This window comes from Vipera berus, assembly GCF_964194415.1.
Source record: "Vipera berus genome assembly, chromosome: 1".
Taxonomy (NCBI): Eukaryota; Metazoa; Chordata; class Lepidosauria; order Squamata; family Viperidae; genus Vipera; species Vipera berus.
Window position 1 is genome coordinate 41,342,669 of NC_138202.1, and position 12,178 is coordinate 41,354,846.

At 49.0% G+C, this 12,178-nt stretch overlaps 1 protein-coding gene across 1 annotated transcript; it reads left to right on the plus strand.

Annotated features, from left to right (window-relative positions):
• Positions 1-1,973: 1,973 nt before the first annotated feature.
• GSC (goosecoid homeobox) lies at positions 1,974-7,083 on the plus strand (the record flags this gene model as incomplete). Its single annotated transcript, XM_081334748.1, has 3 exons — positions 1,974-2,364; positions 4,929-5,188; positions 6,931-7,083. The coding sequence occupies 3 exons, from the start codon at positions 1,974-1,976 to the stop codon at positions 7,081-7,083; spliced, it is 804 nt and encodes a 267-aa protein (XP_081190874.1).
• Between the last annotated feature and the right edge of the window lie 5,095 nt (positions 7,084-12,178).

Consider the following 12,178-nt stretch of genomic DNA (forward strand, 5'->3'; position numbering starts at 1 on the left):
GACGGAGCGTTTTGCAAATCACAAAGAACCGGCTTCCAGGAGCGAACAGCCTCCATAAACAAGAGGTTCTAACGAACGGAAAGGCACCTTTTCCACAGAAGGTGCAGTACGTGTAAAAGGCAGAGCCAGAACACGTATGAATCTGGGCAGAACAGGGAAGTGTGTGTGTGTGGGGGGGGGGTTGCTGTCTGCCCCCGAAACACCGAATCTCTTCTTCCACCGGATGCCCCTAAAGCAGCGTTTCCCAACCTTAGGAACTTGAAGATGCGTGGACTTCAACTCCCAGAATTCCCCAGCCAGCTATGCTGGCTGGGGAATTCTGGGAGTTGAAGTCCACGCATCTTCAAGTTCCTAAGGTTGGGAAACGCTGCCCTAAAGAAATGTGAACACAGAGACCCGCTGAAGGGTGTGAAAAGGCTGTAAGTCTCATCCGCAACGTTGCTACTGCGCCAGACAAGGCGGCAGGGGCAGGGCGGACACTTTTGCCCCATAAACCCCAAAGGTTTTCCTAGACACCATTCAGCCGGTTTTAATCCTGCAGTTGGGACTGAAGGGTGGGGTGGGGGGAATGGGAGGCGTTAAGATGGACGCTCAAACCTGCGCCACTAACGCCTGCGCGCCTTACTTGTGCCCTATACACGATTGCGGTAGGATCTGTGTCCGCAGTGTTTCGGACCGGAGGCTTGCAGTCTGCCCGTACCACTCGGGCTTTCTGGTCAGAAGCCTTCTTCCCCGCTTGGTGGAAGAGAGATCCGCTGAAATCATCAGAAAATGCCCTGTGAGCGTCTGAAGGAAATTCCCAAGACTTCGAGATTAATAGATAAAGTGATTCCGAATAAAAACGTCCAGAATCAATACTGTGAACTGGTGATTGTAGAAAGTGTGTGTGTGTGTGTGTGTGTTTAGAATATGGGTGTGCGAAAGAGGTGATGTTGTAACATGTTGTAGGGTCTGGGAACGAAAGCTGCATTCTGGGCCAGATATTCCAAAGCAGAAGAGAACTTCTTTTCGGGAATTGTAGCCACAGCTTCTCGCCAAGACTAGTGCAATGTAACCCTGGACCTCTTGAGTACAGGCGCGAGAAATCCGGACCCAAGAAACCTTTCGCCCTTCCCTCCACTGTGCTTTGGGTTCTCAAGGCCGAAGACCCTAGGAAGAAAGGCTCCGAAGGAAAGAGGGGTGGGGAAGGAGGCAGAAAGGGGGGGGCGGCGGGGGTTGGTGTTAGTTGCTCCTTGACAACGCCATTAGCCAGATTAACCCGAGCGGCAATTAGCAGCAACGCTCAGAAAGAGATCAGCCCTAGCTCGGGGGCAGGCGAGGGATTCGCCCGCAGCGAGGGAGAGCCGAGGACCAAAGAGCGATCCTACTAAGGGCCAGGGTGGCGTGTCTTTCCTTAAACTTAAGGCTGCTATTCCCGATTCCTCCCCGATCCTCCCCCTCGCGCTCCTGCCGTCACGCCCATCGGCCCCACCTTCTCCGCGTCCCCTCCCCCCCGCCCAAAGAGGGAAAACTAGTTTCATTCGCGATCCGACCTAGAGCCGGGAATTCAATCCAGGATGACGTTGCCCGGGTATAAAAAAGGAAAGAGGTCGGAGCGGATTAGAGACTCCAGGCAGTTGACAGCGGAGGAGGAAACGGTCGGCCGCGGAGGTGGAGGAAGAGGAAGAAGAGGAGGAGGAGGAGGAGCTGCAGGAGAAGAAGGAAAAACGAAGAGGGGGGGGGGCGATGGCACGGAGTCCCAAGGCGAAGAGCCTCCCTCTTTCCCCCCGCTCGGCCTCTTAAGGAACGGCTGCCCTGCAGGGCCCCTCCGTGCCCCCCCCTCCTCCCAAGAAGCTAGGCTCGCGTCCCACGCAGCCCCAGGGCTCTCCGGCCGGCCCAGCTCCGGCCACACGTCGCTCTGCCTCTTCCAGGCGAAGGTCCCGCCGCTGCCGCGGCCGCCGCTGCTCCTCCCTCCGAGCAGAGCGCCGGAGGGGATGCCCGCTGGCATGTTCAGCATCGACAGCATCTTGGCGGCCAGACCCCGCGGGAAGGAGTCGGGGCTGCTGCAGCACCAGCACCAGCACCAGCCAGCCCAGCCCAGCGCAGCGCAGCAGTCTCAGCCCAGCGCGGCGCCCGTCGTCTTCTCCGCCAGCCTGCACGGAGGGGACTCCCTGTACGGCCCCGCCGCCGGCGACTACGGCGGATATTACTCGCGGGCCGTGGCTCCGGCGTCTAACCTGGCCGCCCTCGGAGGATCTAGGCTGGGGGGCTACGGCAACTATTACTACGGGCAGCTTCACGTCCAGGCATCGGCGGTGGGCCCCTCTTGCTGCGGCGCCGTGCAACCCTTCGGCGCTCAGCAGTGCTCCTGCGTCCCCGCCACAGGTAAGGCAGAATTCCTTCTCCCGCTCCCCGCCCCACTCCTCCGTGTTGCTGGGGTCCTTCTCCAGCGGGGGAAGAGAGGGAGAGGCGAAATAAAAAGAACGCAAAATTCCTTCCGGATTGCCTTTCCCCTCCCTCAATTCTGCCCCCCCCACACACACACACACCAGGTAATTCTTAGGAAAGTAACAGAGAGGAACCAAGGCTGGAAGGGTTTCTCTCCGCGACAGAGAGGCGCAATTTCTGTGGCCGAGGGTGGGGAGATGCTTGAAACTTCTCTTCGCCTGGAGAAAGTTGGAAGGGCGCGGTGCTCAGGGTCACCCCCCCACTCCTTTTCCCGGCTGCCGGCAGCAGCGACAGCGTGTGACGGAATGCAACGCAACGCTGGGATTCTGCGGTAGATTCCCTCGCGCTGGCTGGAAATGATGCTGGATCCTAAACCCAGGCGACCTGGACTCCAGATGACTTTGAGACCCGGGACTAGCGGTGGTTTCCTCTCTGACACGATTGCATTTACACGTTCTCACAAATGCCTGTAACTAAAATTAAGACATCCCGCGCTTTTTCTTGGGAATATTTCTGACAACGTTCAGATTGCCTTCCTAATGACACAGTTGTCCCAAGGCTTATTTTATTTATTTATTTATTTTTATTCCATTTATATCCCACCCTTCTCCGAAGACTCAGGGCGGCTTACAAGCTTAGCAGTAGCCTTCATCCTATGTATATGCCTGCTTATTAGGGCTTTCACACACACACACCCAAGCGGCATTATTACAAAGTCAGCTTAATTGCCCGCAACAATCTGGGTCCTTTATTTATCGGGCATTAAACCCTACTCAAATAAGGACTGAATAAGCAGAGACTACGTATTTAGTTATAAATGAGCCGCTCCTTTCTGAAGCAGTCACCTTAATTCTCCTTAATTCGATTTTAACTTTCCGGTCCTAACCAAATATTCCTTTGAAATAACATATGAAATGGCATATACTTTCAGATAGATACATTCAAAATTTAGAATGCTCCTATGCCCTTAAAAAAACGAAGAAGCAGGGCAACAGACCCGGTACCGAACCGAGAATTAAACGAAATGTAAATAGATTCACCCTGAGTTAGAATAGGTGGGGAGGGGGGAAATAGGAGCGAATCCGATTTGAGGATGACCTTTCTAAATATTTTAATCCCTATCTCACTAGTGATTTATAGCGTTGATCAACCATCCTTGTGCCAAGATGGTGGTAATGGTGGGGGTGGTTGTGTTTTACATCGCTGCCACAAAACTGAAAGACCCTTGTATCCCAAAGATGCCTTTTTTTTCCCACGAGGCAACTGGACTTGGTTTTTCTTTCAATCCAAGATGCTTCTTCAGCTTTTGGATGAGAGGCTAAACGTCTTCAAAGAAAAACAAAAAATAAAGACCAGTTGCTTCCTGGAAAAAGCACCTTTGGGATAACAATGACCTGGAGGACTGAGAATCTCCGTTGACACTGAAAGAGCCTTATAATAAAGGAGAATGTTCGTAGCTCAGGGTTGAAATGAGGGGTCCTTGGTGCTCTCCGATCTTGGTTGTTTTCTTGCAGACGTTTCATTCCCCAAACTAGGTAAGTAGGTAGTAGGGAATCTCCCTACTAGCACTGATGGTATCTAGTTTGGATAATGAAACGTCTGCAAGAAAACAGCCAAGATCGGAGAGCATCGAGGACCCCTCAGACCCTTATAAATCCATAGGGAGGAAATTACTTTTAATCGAGATGCTCCTCGATTTAGCTGGATTCGTCTCTGCCCTGTCCTGTTCTCTCAACCCTTGAAGCCGGTTGGGTCTTTCCTAGAAACATACTCAATCAGTTCTTCTTCCCTTTCTCCAAGTCCGGAAGGTCGTCATTGACAGTAATGAGGTTTTCACTCTGGATCCATTGCAGAAATTTTTAAACTGGCACAAAAAGTAGCAATTCCCCTATTTGAATGGAGCGACTTAAATCTACTTTCTTCCCTACCAAGTAATTTTCACTTTTGGACTTGTGCTGATTCAATTGGGATTTGTTGCTCGATAGCAGAAGTGGCTGCAGAATGTACATTCTCAGCCCCTTAAATAAACGCAGCTTACTCTCTTCTACCTAACTGGAAGGAGAAATTTAGGGCAATAACCACCCGTGTCTTTAGTGAACTCCTTAGTTAAGTCATTCCCGGGGGGGGGGGTGGTGAGGTGGGGGGGATCTGTGGGATGCATTTTCAGCGTAAGAGTGATGCAAGTTTAGGGAGCTTCTCCAGGGCTAAGGTAGGGCTAATAGAGTCGAGGGTTTTCACATTCCTGCCTTGCCCTCTTCACCGATGTGAATGGTACAAGTTCAGCTTTGTGGTAGCGGGCGATTCCGCGTCCCCCACCCCATAATTCCCAGCAATGAGTCCAGAATCGAAAGGCCCCGACGAAACCCGCCCAAGCATCAATCCGCCGCCTCCAGCAAGCAAGCTCTGGTTTGGCTCTTTTGCGTGGGACGGGGCTGGTTGGACGCGATCCGGAAACTTGGCCAGTTCAAAGGTCTGTCACCTTCGTTTGCTCTTTTCTCCAGGCTACGAAGGGACAGGCTCAGTCCTAATGTCTCCGGTCCCGCATCAAATCCTACCCTACATGAACGTGGGCACCTTGTCCCGGACTGAGCTGCAGCTTCTTAACCAGCTCCACTGCCGGAGGAAAAGGAGGCATCGCACCATCTTCACAGACGAACAACTGGAGGCGCTGGAAAACTTGTTCCAGGAAACCAAATACCCCGATGTGGGCACCAGGGAACAGCTGGCCAGAAGGGTACATTTAAGGGAGGAAAAAGTGGAGGTAAGGTAATCTTTCTTCTAGGCTAAAAAAAGGGGGGAGAGGGAGGAAGGAAGGAAGGAAGGAAGGAAGGAAGGAAGGAAGGAAGGAAGGAAGGAAGGAAGGAAGGAAGGAAGGAAGGAAGGGGGTGGGTGAGTTGTAGTAGTTGATGTGGTAGCAGCTGCTTGGCACAAGGGTGGATGGAGGGAGAGGGAGAGAAGTGAGCCCCTGGCTTTCAAGTGAAAAGAGGAAAGATTCGGAAAACTTTGGGGATCTTTTAGCCTAGACCCTGACAATGGTTGTCATAGAATATGCAGCCCCAAGAATAGCAGTGGGCTGCTTCTTACTGGGAACTGAACTATTCTAACCATCATCCTTACATCGGACTGCTGAAGTTCAAGAGCAACTGAAGGCGCAGAAATTGAATTCAGGGCTGGGTTTCGTTGGAAGCGGCCGGGTTTTGATCTCCTGGGATCTCCGCTTCCCACTCTGCACTACTCAGTTGGGTGGGTATTTACCCTCAGCGACAACTCTGTTATCCTATAGCCAGTGAATGCTCGGAGTAAACTCCACCGAGCACATTTCTTTCCGAGTGATATCTTGGGGAATAGCGCAAGAATTCCTGGAGTTTATTGACTTCAATTCTCTGAAGCGCAAAGTCTGCCTCTCTTTCCCCCCCCCCAAGTGAGCGGTCCTAGGCTTACTTTAGGGGGTTCTTACTCGGGGAAGGGGTGAGAACAAGCTACCTTTGCCACCCGACATCCAAATCTAAGTTCTGCTTCTCACATCCTATGCATAGAAAGATTAGACGCTTCCATAATTCGTTGCGATTGTGAGATCCCCCCAAATTTATTATGTGAATCAGACCTTCAGCCACCAGATGCTTCCATTGTTAGGGTATTGCTACGTGTGGACACAATCGTGCTTTCATAACCTGGTTGATCTTGTGTGAAAATCACCTGCGCGTCCGCTCTGCTGTGGAGCCAGAAATCCCCGGGAAGCGTCAACTGTGAAGCCACTCGCTTTCCAGAGACAACGGCTCTTTAACTTTTTCTTAGACGCCCAATTGCTTGCCAGGCTGTGAGCTCAAAGGCGGTTCAGAAGTGTGGCGTATTTGGCTCGGCTCAGGTCTGGTCAGGGAAAAGAACAGATCCCGACGGTTGCGTCCACCCCGCACTGCAGTTCCTTTCCCAGGCATTCGTTTCATTTTTCAGCATCTCCACTGCTTCGATTTTAGGGTGAGGGTCTTTTCCGTCCCAAGCTGATGCTCTTGCAAATAGGAGGTTCCTAGGCAGAACTCACAGGCTACTGAATTTGCGGGCGCGCCCGGTGTTTTATTGTAGGAGAAAGCAGCGGCGGCGCGGTCGGGATCCAATCTCCAGCCTTGCAGCAGCCAGCCCTGCGACGTTAGCTTTGAATAAGCAACTCTGCGCGTGATGAACCCTTGCCACTTGAGTGGAGAGAGCAAGGGGTCCGCTTCCACGAGAAGTTCCCCTGGGAAGCGTGACCAGGCTCTTACTCAGCGCCTGTGCGAACAAGAAAGGCCTGGGGCTGTTGGACTCGTCCAGACGCAGAGAATTCCCTGAGCGCTGGACACGTCCATTGAACAGGACTGGGTGGGAAGAGAATCCAGCGACCCCAGGGATCCGCTTCCCAAGATTCCGCTCCCGCGGGTGCCGCCTCTGAACCCCGCGGGTGCGTATTCCCACGGCCAGTAACGCTCTCCCTCCCTCCCTCCCTCCCTCCTCTTCTTTCCTTAAATGCAGGTTTGGTTCAAGAACCGCAGGGCGAAATGGCGGCGACAAAAGCGGTCTTCTTCAGAGGAGTCAGAAAACGCCCAGAAATGGAATAAAACTTCCAAGACGTCTCCAGAGAAGCTACAAGAAGAAAGCAAAAGCGATTTGGACTCGGACAGCTGATGTCTTGGACACACGTACACACAGGCAGGCGCGCACACACACACACACACAGACACGCCCGGTGGAAGCTGCCGGTGGGGCTGGATTAGATTTCTCTTGACCGCTTGCATGAGGAGGCGCTCGCAGTTCTTGCACAGACTCTGCCTCTGCAGGGAGAGGGAGGAGGAGGAGGAGGGACGGTAGACCTACGTGTGTATATAATGTACCTGATCCCGGAGTCAACACTCTGAAATAAAAACGCGTGGCGGCGGAGTTGCATGGGCTGAGGCTCGCCGCGGATCTTTCCTTGAGAGGTTTCTGAGCCCTCCGACAGGCCGGCCCCAGCGAAGCGAGAGGACCTGGCTTGCCTGTTCCATCGACTTTACTTAGAGCAGGGGTGTCAAACTCAATTTCATCAGCATTGCAGTTGCCCTCAAGTGGCCGGGTGGGCGTGGCCTATTGGGTGGGCATGGCTAGACTATGGCCTACTGGGTGGGCATGGCCAGCTCTACACCGTTCGCATCAAGGGTGCCTATGGGGGCCTGGGCAGGAGTGGGACAGATCTGAGGGTCTCTGGCAGAAGGAGAGTCTCTGGGCCAAGGCAGTGGGGGCCGTTCCCTCACTGTTTCCAGGATGGCTTCGTGGGCCACATGAAGCCACTTCGCGGGCTGGATCCGGCCCCCGGGCCTTGTGTTTGACATGTCTGACTTAGAGGCTTTTGTTTTGTTTTAAACGTGTTTGGGGTAGCTAGAGAAAGTCAGGGGGAGGGAAGAGGGGTAAAAAACAAGGCTTTGTACTCTGCTGGGCCGCTGGGCTGTGGTTACCCACCACCTTGAACCCGGCTTCAAGGAGAGATGCTAATTCTCTGTACTAGAGAAACCTGGTAGGGTTGACTGCAGGGTCTGGTCAAAAATGTCAAGAGGCCATTGGGAAGCTCTGTCCACTTTGTATGGTCAGCATACAACCTTAGCCATGTGATTGAAACTCTGTGTCGGTTTTGATCACACTGCTCTGGCTGCCACTTTGGCGTTTTTTTTACCTTGACCTTGAGTTTTGACCGTGAGTTTCACAGCACCAAAGTCCAAGCTGTCCAATGGTGAAGAAGGATGCTAAGGCTGCCAGTCTGTGCAGGATGACTTGGGAGTAAGCCTCTTTTGACTCTGGACACATGATCCTGCAGCAAATTTGGCTAGCTATTTGTTACAATGAGACTTTTGCTTCCTGGGAATTTTGAGCATGGCAAAGCTTTCTGGGGCCAAGAGAAGCCATCTCTCTTACATGCCCTGCATTATCCAGCAATTTGGAAAGACAATATTGACAGCGGCTGATTGTAAAATCAGGCAGTGTGGGAATCTCTTGCCTGGGCCTCTTCTAAAATGCAAGCATCTCTCCCCCCCACCCCCCCCACCCCAGGAATCTGGAAAAGACAGGCCTGAGGGGGCTGTGCTTATGATCATATCTTAAGAAAAAAGTGAGCGGTGCTGGGGAAGCTGCAGAAATAATTAGCTTCTGCTTGGCCCAGGATGCGCTAGAGGAAGCAGGATAAAATTGCTTCTTTTTCCATACAATTCCTGTAAAGTGATTTGGGATCAGAAAGGGGATTAAGCCAGCTTCCCGTAACCAATGGGGATTACAGAATTGGGAACATTTCACTTCTCATCCAAGAAGCTCCTTCAGTTCCTCAGTTCTACTGAAGAAGTTTCTTGAATGAGAAGTGAAATGTTTTCAAGGAAAAAAACCCCCAAGAAAGTCCAGTTGACTTTTGGAAAGCATTTTTGAGACAACCGTGACCTGGATGATTGAGAATCTCCATAGACAATGAGGATTAGTTAAAATGTCACACACACAAAATCCAACATTCAGAGTTGAGCGATATCCTTATTAGGTTCAGCCAAAATTACCCAAGAGATAATGCAAGTTTTCCACCTCTTCAAGACTGTCCCTCAAGCATCTCAGAGATTTTGAAATATTTTGTATGATGAGGACTCCTGGACAAAATGAAAACTTGCTCCCTCTCTTCCACTTTCTGAAGTTTTTCACAGTTCTGAATTGCTGAACTGTGGATAATGGATTGTTTTCCCTTGAGGAACAGCATGGCCATCACTTTTAGATAAACAGCTCAGACTCAGAAGACACAAAACACAGCTAAATTTCCCTCAAATTCCTTATAACTTGTTGAGATCCAGACCAATGTGTTTTTATCTGTCAAAGATGAAACACCTTAAGTTAGTGGTTCTCAACCTTTTCTTTACCATGGAACCCCTTTTAATACCTTTGGTGACCATGGATAATGGCCAAGGACCCCCTAAGATTTAACTCAAGATTTAAATCATAACATTTCTTCAAGCCTTTCTGGACCCCTGCAATGACATTTCCCCACCCCCCCATCTATGGACCACAGGTTGAGAACCACTGCTTTAAGTGAAATTTGGACAATTCCTACAACGGGAAGCTCATTGTTGCAATTATAGCTAGGAATAGCAGAACATAAAAAAGCAACTTCCTCTCTTCCCATAAAAGAACTAATAAGTCAGAAATATGCTTCATGAGTTTGTAATTTCCCAGACGGAATGCTTAAGTGTTTATAAATTATAAGGGCAAATTTAAAAGTGGGGTAAAACTGATTTGGGATCTAATCCTGAAAAGATTGGAAGACTTTGGAAAAGTATCCTATTTTCTTCACACACCATTCACATACCATTGGATAAGTTGTATATCAGCTAAATAGGAAGTTATTCACTTAAACATGCTTTACCCACAGGTAAGTGATTCTGCAGGATTGCAAGTTGAAATGCTTTATTTTGTTAGCCACAAAAATAACGTGGCTGTGGTTATGTAACTTGGTCTCCTCACCAGATAGCCCTGCAGATTTAGTGCCATGCTTGAGAGTCACATTTGGATATTTTGGAACAAAATTAAGATAAGTGTAAAGGGGAAATAAATTATTTCCCCACCCTCCTGGCCACAACTCCCCCCCTTCTTCTTTTTTTTTTACTGCAAGTGGGTTGCTTTGAACAAACCTGTAGCAAGAATGCTTTTTGGTTTGTGCCTTTTGCAGAAGAAAGGCAAATTGGTCTTCTCATCACTCTGTCAAGTTTGAGGAAACAGATGGAGCAGGGAAGAGACCACTGCAATGGCAGAGCCCTGGACTTGATGCTTTAGGCAATATTTTAGGAGATAACGTAGCATTTGAATTCAGCTAGGAGCAATGAAAGTTTATATTCTCAAAGTAATAAAAAGTGCATCTGCTGTAGATGCATATGTTCAGTGCCTTCCTCCCTGATGCCATACAATTAAGAATATTGGGAGAAGACATACCTATTGAGCATACTCTGTGCAGGTCAATCCAGGCTCCCCACTGCTCCAGTCAGCTGGAGCCATCTGCCAGATGACCAGGGGCCCTATGGCTGTAGGGCCCTGAGGTCCAACCATAACTGACCCAATGATTCTGAATAGGCAGGTGTAGGATTGCACTGTGGCAGGGGAGGCAGAAGCACTCAGATAGTGACCTGGTTCATACAGACTGTAGTGGAATAGATCAACATTAACAAGATGACATCTTGAGCCAGCTCATAAATCTTCACTACAAATCCCAGGAGTAGGGCCGATAAGGCAGTCCTGTCCTATCTTCACATGATGTATAATTCCAGCCTCATTTGTACAGTAAATGTATCCTTGGCCTTCCTTAAAGTAAGGAAGGTCTCTTGCTATGGGGCTAGAGATGACATTACTGTATCCTGTCCTCTTTAACTTTCAGTTTTACCCAGAACTCTTCTGAAGCAAACTAGATCTTGCTCGGAAACAACCTGATTGATAGGGTGCAAGTATGGATTGAAGAATCTTTGTGCCTAAGACTCCTTAACTGGCAACCTGAAAGATCACCTTTCCACAGACCCACTTTGTTTATCTAGACCCATCCCACCAGGATAAGGAGAGTGATTGGTGGTTGTTTTCCCACCAGCCGAAGGCACTCAGTGAGAAGGGAAATGCATCTCCTTGAGGATGCCCTTATATGATTGATGGATAAACCCCACTTCAGTGCTGATACAGCTAGGGGTAACCTATAACTGTCTCATTCATAAGCTGGGGAGCGGAAGACAACATCATGGAAATACAGAAATAAAACAAATTCTTGCTAGGCTAGCTTTGTGCTAGTATTAGGTACAAGTGGGGTGAGGCCTGAAGAAATACAACTATTTAAACTGGTAATATGAAGACATGCTGCAAAAAAAGCTGAAAATTACCCAAGGTGATCAGTTTTACCATTCCCCGATTTTCTTTAAATGCTAAACTCTTACAAACAATAAGATATTTGGAAAGACTTGCCATCTCATAATAAGAACATTGTATCTATTGCCTTGATCTCCAAAATCTGTTCTGAAAACATAAACCCCTTCTTTTCTATGGTAGCAGATCTTTCTTCACTTCAGGCTTTTGAGAGAAGGAAAAAAACCCACACTGTCACTATATGAATACGGAGATCACCTTTTCAGAATGTAATGGACAAGACTACCTGTCTAAAATGTATCAATGAACCAATTTTTATCTTCTGAATATTTTATGCACTGATACATCTGCATTCCATTATATATTTTACACAGAATCCAAAATTAATACAAAGAATGGATAAAGCAACAACCTTAAAACAAAATGTATACAAATGCAAATAAAGTAAAAATGGTTCAACAAATCACCATGATGTAAAAAAGATGTTGAGACTCTAGAAAGAGTACAGAGAAGAGCAACAAAGATGATTAGGGGACCGGAGGCAAAACATATAAAGAATGGTTGCTGGAATTGGGAAGTTTAATGAAGAGAAGGATGAGGGGGGAAATGGTAGCTGTGTTCCAATATCTCAGGGGTGGCCACAAAGAAGAGGGAGTCAAGCTATTTTCCAAAGCACCTGAAGGCAAGACAAGAAGCAATGGATGGAAACTAATCAAAGAGAGAAGCAACCTAGAACTAAGGAGAAACTTCCTGACAGTCAGAACAATTAATCAGTGGAACACCTGTCTCCAGAAGCGGTGAATGCTCCAACATTGGAAGTTTTTAAGAAGAGACTGGACAGCCATTTGTGTGAAATGGTATAGGGTTTCCTGCCTGAGCAGAGGGTGGG